The sequence below is a fragment of the Prinia subflava genome, chromosome 2 (assembly GCF_021018805.1).
Source record: "Prinia subflava isolate CZ2003 ecotype Zambia chromosome 2, Cam_Psub_1.2, whole genome shotgun sequence".
Lineage (NCBI taxonomy): Eukaryota > Metazoa > Chordata > Aves > Passeriformes > Cisticolidae > Prinia > Prinia subflava.
The window spans coordinates 34,118,311-34,135,156 of record NC_086248.1 but is presented as its reverse complement, the minus strand read 5'-3'; the positions used below and the strand labels follow the sequence as shown (position 1 = coordinate 34,135,156).

The window sequence follows — 16,846 nt, the reverse complement described above, 5'->3', positions numbered from 1 at the left end:
TTGTCAGTTTGAAAGCTGTAATTATATTGGATCAGCAGGGTTTACTTGAAGTGGTGTAAAGATGAGTGTCTGGTTGATTTTAAAATTCAGCTATTCATGGAAGAGAAGCAATGATAAGATTGTTTTCAGCAGGGTTCTTTCTTTTATTCTCCCTCTCTTCCACTGCATCAGTCAGTGTGAGCCTGCCTCAGTTCAGAGATCTGATGAGTATAAAAACTTCTCAGAAAATGCAAAGCCCATTTAAGAAATGTCATGAGGAGAGACAAGACAGAAGGTCTTCTGTTACAGAATGTTCTGTTTGTCCTGTGCAGGGATCTGACCCATACAGGCTTTAATGAACCAAATTTTAAGGTACAATATTTGAAAGCCCACAAAGCAAGACGTGACTTTGGGAAAGGAGTTCTGGGAAAAGAGCATAAATAAGCAAGGTCATGTGTAATAGATCAGTGGGAATGGGGAAAGGGAAGCACTATAGATATGCAGGGATTTGATATGGACTCTGCACACGGCTGAAGTTAGATAGGTTATCTATTGTTTCGACCATTTTTCTTCAATAGTGCAGGAAATTTCGGTAGCGTTCAGAGAACAAAAGGGTTACATAGTGTAAGTCTAGGCAGAACCATCTCTGTGAAAAGAGACTAGAGAGCAAAGTTGACTGTCATGCTTTGGTGCTTCCTCATGAGCAGGTATCAGTTCTTGAAGATAAAGCAGGATTAGAGCAGTGTAGCTGTGGAGACAAGATACAGCTTTGAGATTCCCCCATAGGCTGTTCCCTCCCCCAATTCTATTCACATACACTCATATGATTTTTTCTTGGGAAATCACACCTCCTATCTCTCTCTGGAAGCAAACATCTGAATTCCCAATACCCTTGTTGCAGTAGCACCAATTCCTTGCTCAGGGTAATGGCTGAGGAACTAGAGAGACTGAACTGTCTTTTTGTCTTGTCTCCAAGAACTCACATAGAATGAAGCAGACTTAATTAAATTTAGAGGTAAAATATAATTTCCTAACAGTGAAGATAATTTAGGAAGTGTAGTATTTACCTGGAGAAGGGATGGGATTACCAAGACTTTGGAGGGTTTAAAACAGATGAAGTGTCTTCCTGAAATGTTCGCTTTTATCCAGTTTTAATGGTATGTGTGGACAGAGATCAGATAAAACCCTTCCATCCTTAAAACATGTGGACCAAATGAATCTTCCAGCTGTTCACATGCTGAGGCTTAGTAGAATGAATTTATTACTCTTAACCTGTTCTGCTGGCCCTCTGGTTAGGCTGTATTTGCAGCATGGACCCAGATCTTCAATATGATCATCTTAGACCTGACTTCATTAATGGGGATTAAATTATGTCCTCAAACACTTCCATTTAGTGTTAAAAGCTGTCTTAGTGGAGCTTTTGGTGAAGAGTTACATTGAAATTCAGAATGTATGCAGTGTTAACGTTGAGTGAGTGTGATTTTTGGAAAGAAGTTCCATTCTGCTCTTTGAGCAAAGAAGAAAATTATTCCCCCGTGTGAGCTGTTATTAAAACTGTCTCTAGTGATTCACTGCAGCATTACTAAGCAGCAGAGGGTACTAAAATACTTATGTAAGCTATGCTGATTTCAGTGCTTTAGGAAAGTTCTTTCAATTCATCTTTCAGGTTTGACTTGAGCTCTTGCTTGCTTGGTTTCAAGATGATTGTTCCCAGCATTAAACAAAGATCAATATGAATGAGAAATTGCTTATCTCGTAATTAGCTTGGAGCAGTTTTCTTCAGGCAGTGTAGGTTTTTTTATGGTTGCTTCTACTCCTACAAACCCAAGCAAAATATGATTGCTGCACCTCTTAATTGACTACTGAACAAATGTTTAATTAGTATAGTGATATGGTGACTTACAGTCTAGTCTTAATAAGTTGTTTATTCTATTACAGTTGAAAAATGTTTTTGTCATTTTAGATACCATTAAATATTATGTCACTGAGGTGATTATTCAACCAGCTGAGGGAAGTTTCAATCCAATACCCAGGTAACAAAATAATCAGATAATTTGCTCAAGTATATGTTTTAGAAAGGATGCTGGAAATGCTCAAATGTTGTAGTTTGTTGAATAATTACATAAAATAACAGTGCAATTTTATGTAATCATCACAGAATTAAGCATTGTAAAGGCAAAGTAGCCTGAATTCACTCATGTACAGTTTTGTTTGCTCATCCTTGTGTGTGAGGCAGGAGATTGTGTATAATTAGTCACAGTGTCTCACTATTCAGGTGATAAGCCAAAATAAAATACTTTTTTATTTTGAACCATTTCAGTTTGTACAATGTCTGGTGACCTATTATGGAAACAGAAGTTTATGTCATGTAAAGTTACATTAAGTAAAGCTTAGGTTACATTAAGTAAAGGGATGTTTAACTGAAAGTGAGACTTTTGACTTTTAAAGTAATTCAGTTTGAATTTAAGAACAAGAGGAAACAGGACTTGATCTAGCTACCTGGTATCATGTACAGTGGTTTAATCACAGTTCTTTCTTTTTGGGAATTATATTTGAAATATATGCATAATTCTGAACTTTGTGTTTATATGTGTAAAATATAATGAGGAAAAGCTTCTATTCAGCATTTGAGAATTGGTGTCAGCCAAAATAAAGGATGTGAAGCAATTTAGAATCCTTATCTATTTAAAAATTCCTGTTAGGAAATAAAAAGTTTTCTGGTTTTGAGTGATAGGAAGATAAAGAACCCCCATCTTTCAGTAAAATTGTATGATGATGTAGGATTGTAGGATGTAGTGATTAGTGATGTAGTGATTGTAGGATGTACTGGAATTGAAGTATGACTTATTTACCTGCAAAGAATAGATATGAATGTAATTTTTTATAAAAACATATGATATGTGGTTAATTCTTAAACAGATCTCTGTTTGTACAGAGCATGATTGCTCAATGTCTTTTGGAATTATCCTCTGCTAAAAGCACATTTAGATTCACCATAAAAGGAGATAATGGAAAAGCCTATATTCTGGTAAGTTTTTAAGTCTTCATCTTGCTGAAGAAGATTAACTCATGTATCCAGTTCTTAAAATGTGTTATTTATCCTGTTCATTATTGTACGTTTAAAAAGTTAACAAATTCAAATTCTTGAAGTGGTTCTGAGGTACATTTTTTCAAGTAAGAATATCCCTGAGTTTTTATCTAATTAGATGTGCATGTAGAAATTTTATTGATACAGTAATGAATGTAGTACAGATGCACCATAGTAACACTCTTTTTTACGCAGAAAATATGGAAAGCTTAAGTTTTAATTTTTTAATATATATTTCACCTTCTTGCTCCAGCACTTCTTTTCTTAAATCACCAGAAGTGAATCAAATTGTATAGCATCTTTCACAAGCATTGTCTCAAGTCAAGAGGGACTATTATTGTAGTCAGTACATTGCATTGGGAAGTGAAGTGCAAACAAAAATAAAATTGCCTATTAAACTTAATGGTCTAATGCTGTTAAACTTGGTTAAGCTTGATATTTAGATGGTGACAGCTAGATTCCTCAAACTTTTAAGATGGATAAGAGTTACCTTAATATTTTACACTTATTATAGCCAGGGATGTTTCTTTTTATTTCTCAGCTAAATATGGGGATAGAATTTGTATTTTCACAGTTTATATAAATAATTCATAGACAAAAAGAAATACATGATAAGAGATTCCTGCCCTGGATAAACTTATAAATTGACTTTCTTGAGGCAATGTCATTACGTAAACTGTTTTATATGTGCATTGTCCAAGTTCTATGATTTTGGAACATCCAGATGCTGATGAAAGTGTATATCTGTTGCTTTTAAATAAATTTTAGTGCCAAGACAGCATTTGTCAACCACTGAGAAATATGTCTTCAGTGATGATAGAATAAAGGTTTCATGAGCAGACCCATAATTATATATTGTCTAATTGAGGAGTCATTAAAAATCGTTGTGATATTTCCCTTGTAGCTTATCCATTCCCAAGTTACGTAAAATTCTGGTGCTGAAGTCCAGTAGCTTAGATACAGCAGACTGGTTATTTTTTTAATAGAAAAACCACTTTATTTAGTAGATTGCCATTACTCTTAGCTCTGAGCTGCATATTTGCCAATGTATTGATTAGAGGAGCAGGCTGAATTGATAGGGACTGGCTTCTGATTGGCATCTCTTCCTTTTTATTGGTTAGTTGTTAGTTTTTTTGCTGAAGTTTTTAGTATTTAGCATCAGAAAGTCCTTATTCCTGTCCAGGGTGGGGTTCTGGCTATAGTATACACATCAAGAGCTGTTTTGTAGTCATGGCTTAAGTCTTAGGAGTCAGAGGCCTTGTGGACACCAGTATAATGTAAGCTCTATTTATATTAATGATTGTCGACAGCTAAGCAGTAAAATGTGGGTGCCTGAGTCTGTGAGCACACAGCCAAGTTACACAAGTCGTCTCATCACTGATGCATCATAAATCAGGTTGTTGTCTCACTTGTTTGTTTTGATAATGAGCCAGAGATTCTACCTGGGTGAATATACACAGCTTAGACTGTGTATGTGATAATTAAGGTTTCTTACAAGTCTTTTTTCTTTTTTCTAAACCACAAATAATATGAATACTTATTTTCCTCATTTCCTCTGTATGTATCACTTAACGTTACCAATTGCACATATCATAATATGAGTTTCCATTTTTTAAGTTGCAAATATTCTGTTGTTTAAGCTATATGCTACTTGTGTTGATTTTTAAAACTTTATTTTTAAAGGATGTCAATAAAAAAAGTTTCTTTGTTTCAGGGGAAAAAAAAGTGGTACATTTTGATCTGTTTTTGATCTGAGTGAACAATTGCTCACACAGACTTGGTGGGTTGACTAAGAATTTTATACATGTATTTCTGGCTAACAGTTTCATGTTTTGAGCTTTCAACTATATTTCAAAATTGTTACTCACAATGTGCAATCTTTCCTTTCTTTCTACATCTTTGTACAGCAGAGCTTGCACTACCAAATTCCTTCCCCATTAACTCCAGTAAGAAAAGCACATTTACAGAAGAATATCTACATAAAGTGTAGAATTCATTCACAATGCCTTTGATGACCTTGTCTGAAATGACAGAATCAGAAAAAAAGTATTTGTGGGGTTAGTTGGTCTTCACTGTTTTCTTTTGGTTTCAAATCATTATTTGTCCTGACTGTATCTCTGCCCTCTTCACATTCATGAATCACTTGCCTCCTCTCTTTGCTCCAGTGTTGAAGGGGTCCCTGCCTTATAGTTGCATGACTTAGAAGCTAAAAATAAGAGGAGGACAACAAACAGGTAGTGAGATAGGAGGGCACAAGCAAAATGGTACATTATTGGTCAGCATAGCAGCATCTCAATAGATACCTGGGTTTTTTCTGTACTGTAAAACATGGAGCTTTGAAAGCAGTAAATAAGTAGTTTTCTGGATAGATACAGGGAATTCATCTCATGGATGGGATCAACCTCATAAGACCCAGAAAGATTACATCAAATCAAAAAGTGTACAGTGGTTTGGACTCTATGAACACTATCTCCAGTCTTTCAGTATTGAAGGAAAGATGTTCTTTGGAGTGGGATTAGACTGTAAAGTGTTTTGCAAGTAAGGCAGCTTGTATTTCAGGAGTGAATGGAGAGGGAGTGGAAAGACAACCCAAGCAAATTAATATGTAACAAAATGGGGGAGACCTGTCAGTCTGATTATTGTCCCTGTCTTGAAGGGCATGAGCAGAACTGATTTGCATTTGCTAAGATTGGAGATGGGATGGACATTGCAGTGGTCAAGAAGTGAGATAATGAGAACCTTGCTGAGACTTAGCTACCCAGCTCTCTTAGAGAGCTTTGTTCTTTGGGAAATAAGTGCAAACCACATCTTTACCTGAACACTCTGAGTGTGAGAACAAAATAGCTGTAATGAGAGATGTTTGCATTAGTGACCTCTGTGATGATGAAAGTAATGGTAATGTCTGCAATAACTATGAAAGAACTAGCAAGGAAAAACAAAACATTTGAGTTTTTTTGTTACCCATGTTAAATTCAAATTGATGCCTAATTGTCCACAAATTGATGCTGGAGACTCAGCCTCACTGTAAAAAGAAACATAGGGAAACTGATCACAGAATCTAAATTGTGGTATTTGAGCTGTTTGGTTCAAATCCCATGAAGTATAACTGGGGTAGATTTGTTGCAGCTTTTCTCCAAAGAACATCTTTTAAGTCTCTTGACAAAATGATTTGAAACCAAAAGAAAACAATGAAAAGAAAACCAACAACCCCTCAAATACTTTTTTTCTAATTCTGTCATTTCAGAAAAGGTCATCAAAGGCATTGTGAATGAATTCTGCACTTTATGTAGATATTTTTCTGTAAAGGTTCTTTTCTCACTGGAGTTACTGTGGAAGGAATTTGGTAGCGCAAGCTCTGCTGTTCAAAGATGTAGAAAGAAAGGAAAGATTGCACATTGTGAGTAACATAGTTGAAAGCTCAAAACATGAAACTGTGTTAGCCAGAAATACATGTATAAAATTCTTAGTCAACCCACCAAGTCTGTGTGAGCAATTGTTCACTCAGATCGAAAACAAGATCAAAAAAAAATTCATACATGAAGAAAAGAATGAAAATAGTGCCTAAAGAAGTAACTATTGTTCAGAAGTTGATTTTTGTCATGGCCAGGAATCTTTCCACCCCTAGAGATTAATTTGCTTTCTCAGTATTGTGTTCTAGATTATTAATACAGATCTGTTGTGTTGCTCTTGAGACAAAGATATTCCTACAAGTTCTAGAACATGACTGTAAGATGGCCACATGTAGCACTTGTGTAGAAAGAAGTGCTTTTCAAATGGACTCTGTTGCAAATGAAATGCTTTGATTGCTTTCTCTGCAGAAAGATTTTGAAAGGAGCAGACAGTTATTGCTACGTTATTTCCTTGTCTAGTTTGAAGGCTATTCCGCTTCTGAAAAGCATCCCAGGAAGCTCCTTCCACACGGAATTATTAGAAATTTCAAAAGGAAAAAACTGTTCAGTTTGTGTTGGCAGTGGCCTGTGTTTCTGTACCATTTTCTTCCAACATTTCTTCCGCACTTGGCTTTAAGCACCTTGTGTAATGGTCCTAGCTAATGAGGTATATTTTGCAGTTTAGGCTATAAATGTGTACAGTGAGTTACCAGAGCAAAACTGATGAACAACCACTTGCAGAGCCAAGTGCGGTTGCTTGTCATCATTCATGTGCATATGCTGAAATGATTCTCCTCCTCCTATCCCCTCCCAAGATATCTTTATCAGTATATCTCATTCCTTCTTTATGAAGCTTCCACTGTAATGTTCTGAGCCTTGGGCTCTGATAAATGTGACTGTCACATTAAATTATAACATATACTGTGTGTCCTGTTAATGACTGCTGTCTCCCTCCACAGGGGATATCATGTGTCTGCTACCTAACATCATGTAACTTGTTTTACTTGAAGCTGATTAGATCATGAGAAGCAGAAGATTGCTCTCTAGTGAGCAACACTGTATAAATCCCATTTCCTATGATAAATATTTCATATATAAACATTTCATACAGGAGCCAGATTTGTAAAAATTGATTTCCATTGTTAACTTGGATCACTTCACTACTGCAGGCTGTGAATTAAGGAAAAGCCTGACTTATTTGTATGGTGTTTAGCAAGAAAGCCCTGGATCCAAGTCAGAACACTGATACCAAATCACACAAAGATTAAATAATAATCCGTAATGGGTTGCAAAAAAGTTTGTATTTCTCAAAACTCTCCCCAATGAATATCTCTCAAATTGCTGTGAGCAAATAGTGCTGAAGATTTGACACTTTATATTGGTTAGTTGATAGTTTTTTGCTGGTGTTTTCAGTATTTAATATCAGAAAGTCCTTACTCCTGTCCAGGATCCCATTATGAAATTTGGTATTTATTTTCCAAGTGAGGGTCTGCTGCAGGTGTTTGTAAATTCCAACATACCTTTTAGATCATGTTAATTGTTCTCTTTTTCCTTGCATGTATTAGCTCCATAGAGTCATAACTACCATGCTGCTTCTAAAAATCCTCAATTTTCGGCAATTCAGTGGACAGTCTTTCAGTTCCCTGTCTTCAGCCCTCAGTTGCTCAACACTGTATGTGTGTTTAACGCCTAATGGTACTGAAAGAGATGACTTGGAACTATTTCTTTTGTTCCTACTAAAGGCAATGTGCTACAGACACAAAAAGAAGCAGCTTCAGAGTAATGATCTTAAGAGTGACTGATAAATCAGTATTGTATTATCCTTTTTTTCTCCTCTAGAAGCTGTGAAGACTGTGCTGACTAATAAAATATCAATTTATGTCTGTTAATACTTCATTAGAAACTTTGTAAGGATGTGGCTTTAGTATAAGCTGATTTAGGGTCAGAGTAAACTGAACAAACTGAAGTATATGTAAACTACAGTAAACTAAATTATTTTTCATTTATAGATATGGCTTTTAAATTCTGACACGTTACTGGTAGAGTCTTTAGGAAGTTCCTCCTCCCACAATGATTTTACACTGTTTGGAGATATCCTCACACCTAGCTCTGGACCTGTGGGAACTTGGAATGCTGTCAAAGTCCTTTACCAGCCATGCATTCAATGCAGAAATAAGGAGTAAGTACAACCTTTTCTGAACTCAGATCCTGGTATTCATGTGCATTGCATTAGTATTTCTTTCATGTTCTTTGGACAGTCTGTTAATCTTAGATATAAACCTCTTTGATTTTGCATATTTCTTAAAAGATTTTTTTAAGCAAAATGCCACAGGAGTAGTATTTGGTTTCTGTTACAGCCAGAGAGAATCTGGTTGTTAGATTGTATTGTAATATTAAAGTATAGACCAAAGAATTTTGTTGTTTCTAAGGGCACATGTCAGTTACTTAGGTATTAGTGTTTAATTTTAATTTGCTTTCAGCCCATTGATGACATTATTTCAAAAAGAAGCTCTTGAGAGAAGGGAAAAGAGAAGAAGTGAGGAAGGTAGTTTAGTACAGTGTCATAAAAACATTTTTCTTTGATATGTCTGAGTGTACTGGAGCCCTCATGAAGGAAACATTTGATTTCATGAAGCTTTGAGTTCAACATTAGGAAAAGCATACACTACCTAACATGTTAAAGCCTTTATCTGTTGGAGAGCAGACATAAGAACATGTTGATTAAGCAGTGACTCCAATGTTTGCAGGTGAGGAAGTATGATTTAAACATAATTTATTGCTTTCTTTGTGCAGTGGTAGAAAAGAAAGCATCGATTTTGTGTAAGTCACACTTAAATTGTTGTTGTTTGTTGTTGTTTTTTCTTTAAACTTTGGAAACTAGGTGGAAGATTTAAATAAGTATGCATGAAGACATTCACTCCAGACTTAGTCAATACACAAATAATTTGTAGCCCAAGACCTCGTGAAAGTACAACAGAAATGTTTTCTCACATGGACAAGCAAACGTGTATATGAACTTAATATTTTGTAGGAGAAACATACACCTTACAGAAATGTGTGATTCATTATAGTGTGTTTATCCTGGTTGTTGCCAAGTGTATTCTTTTCATATTTCAAGCAGATGCAATATTGAGTAGCAGAAACAAACTCTGACAAATGAAGAGAGTGCAAAATTTTAATATTTAGAGAGAAGGTCATTCTACATTGTTAATGTTAGTCATGTAAGAAAAAAATCTTTATTGATGTAATAGCTTCAGAAGATAGGTTTGGAAAACCTTTATGATCTAAATGTTATTTAGGGTTCCAAAATGCATGCTAAAGTATTATCATTTAAACTGCTTATTCTGAGAATGAGAGATGTTTTGCAAGAATTTGTCTAAAATGAAAGGTATTTCATTTACTACTTTTGAGTCTTATAGAACTATAACTTACAGTTTTGCTTTTCAAGTTTCATTTCTTTTTCACTGAGGAAACTTAATTATCTTAACACACGTTCATCTACTCTGACATGTTATTGAGATAAAAGTCATCTACTTAGTCACTTTCCTAGCATTCAGAAATGGTTTTCTTGAATGGAGTTCTCAGCAGCAGTATTTTAGTGTGAGATTATATTCATTTCTTTCTATTTCCACGGACAGACTTGTTAGAAATCACTTTTTTTCAACTTTTTTTTCCCACTCCACTACTTTTTATTTATCATAGGGATTTTGCAGTGAGCATAAGGAACAACTGAGGTTTTAATTCTTCTCTGACAATAATTGGTATTTTCTCTATCCAGTTCCTGGACAAGTGAAATAATGGAAGAGAAAGAATGGAGAATTCTTTTTGAGCTTCAGAAACCAGACTGTTGGTTTAGTATAGCTTTTTCCATTTTTATATTTCTAGGAAAGAGCAGTAAAAAGGACATTAGCACTCCAGTCTGTTTCCACTAACTCAGTCTGTCCTTGAGCTGGCCTCAAGTACCACCTGAATCTGTAAAATCAGACTGAAGTCTTTCTATATTGAACAGGAATGTAAACACAGCAAAAGCAAAAATACAAAAAAAAGTATGATGTGATGTGTTTGCATTTAGAACTCAAATCTTATTTCAAGAATTCTGAACAAAGTGTCTGATTTCTTGATCAGTGCAAGTTCCAAAACTTTCAGATACCCACATTCCGATAAAAATTACAACTCTTACCGTGCTTGCTTCTGCACATACACCTGCCTTTGGAATAATGGAAAGGTTTCAGAGCCCATAGCCAGCTTGCTATAAAAGGGGAATAACCAAGGACACCTCCAGAGCAGAAAGGGATACACAGCAAGTCTGCATGTGACCTAAACCCCGGTAGACTGCAGGAGCTGCAAGGGATAGGTGTGCACTCTGGCATCCTGTTTTCTGTCACAGGGCCTCTTCAGTTGCTGTGAGTCCCTGGGTACACGCGGGTTCTGTCCAGTTCTGGCAGGGCCAGGATCTGATCTGTGTGATGGGAGGAGAAGCACCTTTCTTACTTGTGGATGCTGCAGAGTCGTTGCTGGTTAGCTGGACCATAAGTTAAAACAGATTAAAGTTAACTAGAAGTAAAAGTATTGTTTTTAATATCTAAATATAATAATGTAATGACATACTTGTGAATCATGGGTGAAGAAATGAAACAAAGTCTGTACTTAGTCTCTGTACACAAGCGTAAATCTACTTATTAGATAAAAATATGGTTCCACTGTAGCAGTTGAAGTCTTGGGCTTTGTGAAATTCTCCCTTAGCAAATGGTGCTGCTAAAGAGAGTCTGACTGATATTGCCTAATAATTCACATTCAGGCACCCTTTCCTGGGGATGCACTTGAATATTTTTCTTGAGGGGAATGCAGTAGCTTTTGAATGTGATCTTCATTTCAAGTTTTTGCTGTGTCAGAAGAAATTTATTGTCTCACTTGAAAACTCATTTTATCCCTCCTTTATTCAGAGCTCAGTTTTGCAATTCTTTGTAATTAACTTAATGCTTATTTCTCTTCCTCAGATACAGAAGTGTTTTTTCCCCTTAAACTAGGAATTATGTCCTGTGAACAACACTGCTTCAGTGAGCAACAGAACTCCCTTTCCTTCAGTAAATCACTGGCATATCTAGCACTGTACCTTACATTCAGTGTTGCTTTAAATGTTAATAATGCAAAGGAAACAAACATTCAAATAGGATAAATGTCCATGGTTCATTACTGGCTGTTGAGTGGTAATTACCCATTTGGAGTGATTGCTGTTCAGGAATGGCTGATCCTGAAGCCTTTTCTGACAAAGCTGTGGTCTGAGTTAAGGTGAGCATTGCTGTGAAGGTAATTACCCCTTGTGTGGCATCAACAGTACGCTAATTTCATGTCAAATTTGTTGATCTGTGTTGACCATCAGCTCCTTTCCAGGTAGATTGCAGTCTAATAAGCAGCCTTCCTCTTTGTTTTTGTGCAGGTGTCCTTTATCAAATGACATACTAATTTTGTTCACAATTTTTTTTCTTTCTTGGTCATGGCCATTTTTGTTCCCAACATGTGTCCTGTTGATGGCCCTTTCCAGCTCCATGTTGTCTGTGGAAGGAAGAAGCCTCTCTCTTCTTCCAGTCTGTGGGAGAGCGACTGACATTTGGGATAGGAACCAACTGTGAACATGTCATGTGGACCCTCTCTCCATATACCTTTATTTTGGCAAGGAATTCTTAATAGTTGTGCTCTGGGTATTCTCTGTATGTTAGGCAGCTTTGCTTGAGGACATTCAGTAACTTTTAAAGCATTGTGAAGTTAAAATAGAGTTAAGTATATCCAGACATGCTATTTATAGTAGTTCTTGTCATTTTTCCTTAGAAATGTGTTTCTCTGATCTTCCTGAGAGTAGTCTTTAAGAGTTGTAATGATTTTTATCTTACTCCTTCAGCAGTGAAACAGGGCTAGAAACACTTGGGTGTGTGTTACGTGTGATAATGAGAAGTTCTGGGTGAGTCTGTCTGCAGTTAGGCTTTTAGCCCTTGGGGGAGCTTAATAACAATTCTTCTACAGCAAATTATGAAAATGCATGAAAAAAGTATGAAAAAGTATCTTATAAATGTGTTTGAGTTCCATTTGAGAAGGATACCTCATGCATTTTCTGCTACATCCTTTATGGATCATGTGCTTGTGATTATGTTGATTCCTTCCACTTTTCTCTCCACAAGGCTACTTTGCTCCTCCTGCAAATCTGCTGTGCAGACAGAAGAGGTCTTCCTTTCAAGTAGCAGGTTCCTGGCAAATAACACCTTATGCAAACAGCCTTAGCTGCTGGGAGTGATAATAGTAAATACTCCTGAAGTGAGAGTGTTGTAAAAATGTATGAAGAAAATTGAAAATGCGGTTACATGGCAATTTGACCATAACTTGATCTCAGAAAATATATGTGAAGGTACTGTGGGAGGAAAATTGCACTTTTCCCTTTAGAGTAGAGTGCTAGGCAAAGTTTTGTCAAAAGGTCGTTGATAGCATTTTGTATCTCATATGCATCTAGAGTCTCTCTGAATGGTTTACAGCTTTTGCAGAAACCTTTTCCTATGTAAAAATTTGCTGCTTATAATTTGGGAGTTGAAAAATTACTTCCAGAAATTGTTCATTTTATTAGCTTTAGAGGGACAGGAATAAGCTGGAAAATAGAGTTTGTGGCTGAAAGCCTGGAGGGTTTGAGTCCTAGTGCTTTTATTACAGTCCATATATAGTTAGCTGTTTATGAAGCTGTTATTGATGTATTCCAGAATGTTGTTTATTTCTCCCAAGAACAGCTTTCATTCTGTATATGACTCTAGAGTAATTCACTTCTCATAAAAACATCCAACTGTGTCCTAGTTCACTGATTTTTTGAATGTCTGAGATTTTCATAGTTTTTCAGTGACTCTTGCCTCTAGAAAACACATGAGATCACACAGATCAATAATTGATTGACTGAGGAGTGACCAGTATTTCTCTGGTTTGTGCTCTCTGTAAGCTGATTTCTTTGTCTGGAATGCTTAAAAGAGTGGATGTGATTGTAAATAGAACATGAAGGATCTGGTTTTGTTTCAGATTTTTTTTTTTTCTGTTCCCTTCTTGAATCATTTCATGGTATCAAGTTAAGAGAACTGACACCATGGGTGGGATGAGTTGCCTTAGGAAAGATGACTGAACAGTCAGGCAAAAATTTTTGAAAGATACAGTCTGATGCCAATCAGGGTTTTGGGACAGGAAGGAAAATAATACTTCTCAGAGTTTGATTGACATGTGACCTCATGAAATTTGAATGCTTAGGCAGCAGACTGCTCTTCAGTGCTGGTAACATCCTTTCCCACCTCTGAGAAAAAGTATATGCAACTTTTATGTATAACTTTCAGGAGAAATACTCTAACTTTCTTGTTTCTTGAATCTACACCTGTCATGTGCAGCAACTTTTACAGTAGTTACTTAGGAACTTAGTTCTTGCTCCTAAACACAGATCTGGTACATCTTTCCACTCTTTGGAGCTGTTGTATTTTTGGTATCTAATCTTTGCTATTTAAAATGGTCTTAGAAGTACTAATTGAATTAGAGAAAACTGTTGGAATAAACTTTTTGTCTACTAAATACATTTGCATATTTTTGCTCAAAAATTTTGCTCATTTTATCATTCCAGCTGAGCTTTTTGCTTAGATTGCTTTTTTTGTTGTTCATCTTTTGAAATTTTATGTTTAAGTCAGAGCAGGAAGGATTCTGCCTGGTTTTTAAAGTGGGATTTTCCATCCCAAATCGTTTATCCATTTGTTGATAATCTGACTGATAGCCTGCCTTTCTTCTTGTATATTGTGAAAGATGCTGTTGTATTAGTACTTGTCTTACAGGGTACTGCTTTTGTTCTCTGCGTTAAAAGCGTTAAATGCTATCTACAGAATAATTGGCAATGTAAAAATATGAAATTGACTGTAAGGGCTGTTGCTTAACTACTTCTTATGTTCTAATTTTTTAAAGAAAAAATAGATAAATATTCCTTCAAGATCGATAATCACAAATATGCTTTTGAATTAGGATTTGTGATTCTGTAATATGGTAAAAAAATTCAAGCTTTTACCTTTTTTCCATATTCTTCATATTTATTTGTGAAACACTGCAATTCAGGTAAACACAATTTTGGTAGTTTTCATGTATCTTTGGCTCATCTTGCTGTAGTTCAGCTCTTTGAGGAATCTTAGGATTTACCGATCCTAAGAGAAATGTCAAGTTGGGTGGCGAAAAATTATAAATTAAAAGCAGCAACACTATCTGAAACTAATTTAAAATGTGTTGTGAAAAACAACTGCATTGCCAGGTAGTTAACAACACTTGTAGGATGATAGGAATGTAAGAAATGCCTTGCTGGTTCAGAGCACTTCAGCATGTAGATCTGCATCATCACTCCAACATCCAGAAATGTTCTTCAGAGTAGTGTTTGAGCACTTTCTTGTAGTGCTCCTCTCTGTAGTTGTATTAAGAATGTCGAGGATACAGCCCTGCTTTATTTCCTTTACTGTCTGTTCATTCATCTTTTGATCATTTGTTTGAATAAATACTTTTTGGCTTTCTGGTGCTGTCTGCCTCCACAATCAAGTGACTAGTTCCAGAAATTCACTACTGATGTGTAGTACTCTTTTAACCTTCCATGAAATGATGTCCTGCTATATTTTGGGTGGGGATTAGCAAACCACAATTCAGAAAGCTCACTAGCTAAATGGACATGGGGATCCTAAACTGCAGCATGCAGTGTTCTTGCTGATTACAGTTAAGGGCTAGACTTACTTGCTGGAAGGAAATCAGTATCACATCTACTCAAATCTTACTATGTATATGTATAGCTCTCATTTTGCTTTCCTTGTAACACTGCTTTTTTTAAAGCCAGGTAGCCTGAATACGATAGTGCTGATCCATTGAGGATAGTTCTGTAATCATACATCAAACATAACAGATTTCTACTTGGATGCTTGCAGTTTGTTTCTCACAGACTTATAAAGACTGTTGCGTTCACTTGGGAGCTGTAAGTACTCAACTCCTGTAATGCCTTTAAAATGACGGGATCTATTTGAGCAGGCAGGAATCAAATAATGAGCCAAGAGTGAAAAAGCAAATCCTATAAAAGCTTATTGGACAGATGGCTGACATGAACTCCTTAAACCTCAAAACTTGATTTATTTATTGGATCTTAGGATCTTGGCCTGTTTTAAATTATTAGCATTTGTTGTTTCTGTTATATTTCTCCATGACGTACTGCGTAAACTAACAATACTTAATGATTTAAGCTGCCAATTTTACTTGAAATATTTTTAAATTGGTAATGTTAAAGCGAATTTGGAGTGTATGACTTGAGACTAAAGAAGAAAGGCTTATTTGTAAAATTGGTCAGGATACTTCCATTTTCGTATATGCAGCAATGATGGGATATTGCTGCTGGTTGCCTGTTTTGAGTGCTGTAGCATCAAAACGGAACAAGCAATTCTTGTGCTGGCTCCTCTGAATACTGGCCTTAAGCTATAAATTCAATTACTTGTATAATTAATAAGCATAATAAGCGATACCTGTCACAGAATCACAGAGTGGGTAAGGTTGGAAGGCACCACTGTGGAGCCATCTGGTCCAACTTCCCTGCTCAAGCAGGGTCATCCTAGAGCATATGGCACAGAACTGAATCCAGATGGTTCTCGAGGGTGTCTCCAGTGAGGGAGACTCCACAATCTCTCTGAGCAATGTGTTCCAATACTGAGTCACCTGCACAGTAAAAAAGTTCTTCCTCATATTTAGGTGGATCTTCCGGTGCATTGGTTTCTGTGGATTGTTTCTTGCCCTATTGCTTGGCACCACTGAGAATGGCCTGGCTCCAACCTCTGACACCCTCTCTTTAGATACTGATAGACAGTGATGAGGACCCCTCTCAGATGTCTCTTCTCCAGACTGAACAGGCCCAGCTCCCTCTGCCTTTCCTCATGAGAGAGGTGCTCCAGTCACCTCGTCAACTTTGTTGTCCTCCACTGGACCTGCTCCAGGAACTCCATGTCTGTCTTGTACTGAGAAGCCCAAAATTGGATTCCAGATGTGGCCTCGCCAAAGCTGAGTAGAGAGACAGGATCACCTTCATTGACCTGCTGCCAATGCTCTTCGTAATGCACCCCAGGATACCCTTGGCCTTCTTGGCCACAAGGGCACTGCTGGCCCATGGACAGCTTGTTGTCCACCAGGACTCCCAGATCTGTCACTCAACAAATCTATCCCCTGCCTGTAGTAGAGCCAGGGGTTACTCTTGCCCAGGTACAGGACCCTGCACTTGCCTTTGATGAATTTTAGAAAGTTCCTCTCTGCCTCTCTCTCCACTCTGTTGAGGTCTTTCTGAAGGGCTACAGAGCCCTCTGGAGTATCAGCCACTCCTGCAGCT

At 36.7% G+C, this 16,846-nt stretch overlaps 1 protein-coding gene across 2 annotated transcripts in view; it reads left to right on the top strand.

The window, feature by feature from the left end:
• UBE3D (ubiquitin protein ligase E3D) overlaps positions 1–16,846 on the top strand; it is a 77,931-nt gene that overhangs the window by 11,745 nt on the left and 49,340 nt on the right. For both annotated transcript variants that reach the window (XM_063389541.1, XM_063389540.1), the window contains exons 6-8: positions 1,943–2,012; positions 2,899–3,007; positions 8,466–8,635. In XM_063389541.1, coding sequence (XP_063245611.1) covers positions 1,943–2,012; positions 2,899–3,007; positions 8,466–8,635 — 349 coding nt within the window. The remainder of the gene's footprint in view (positions 1–1,942; positions 2,013–2,898; positions 3,008–8,465; positions 8,636–16,846) is intronic.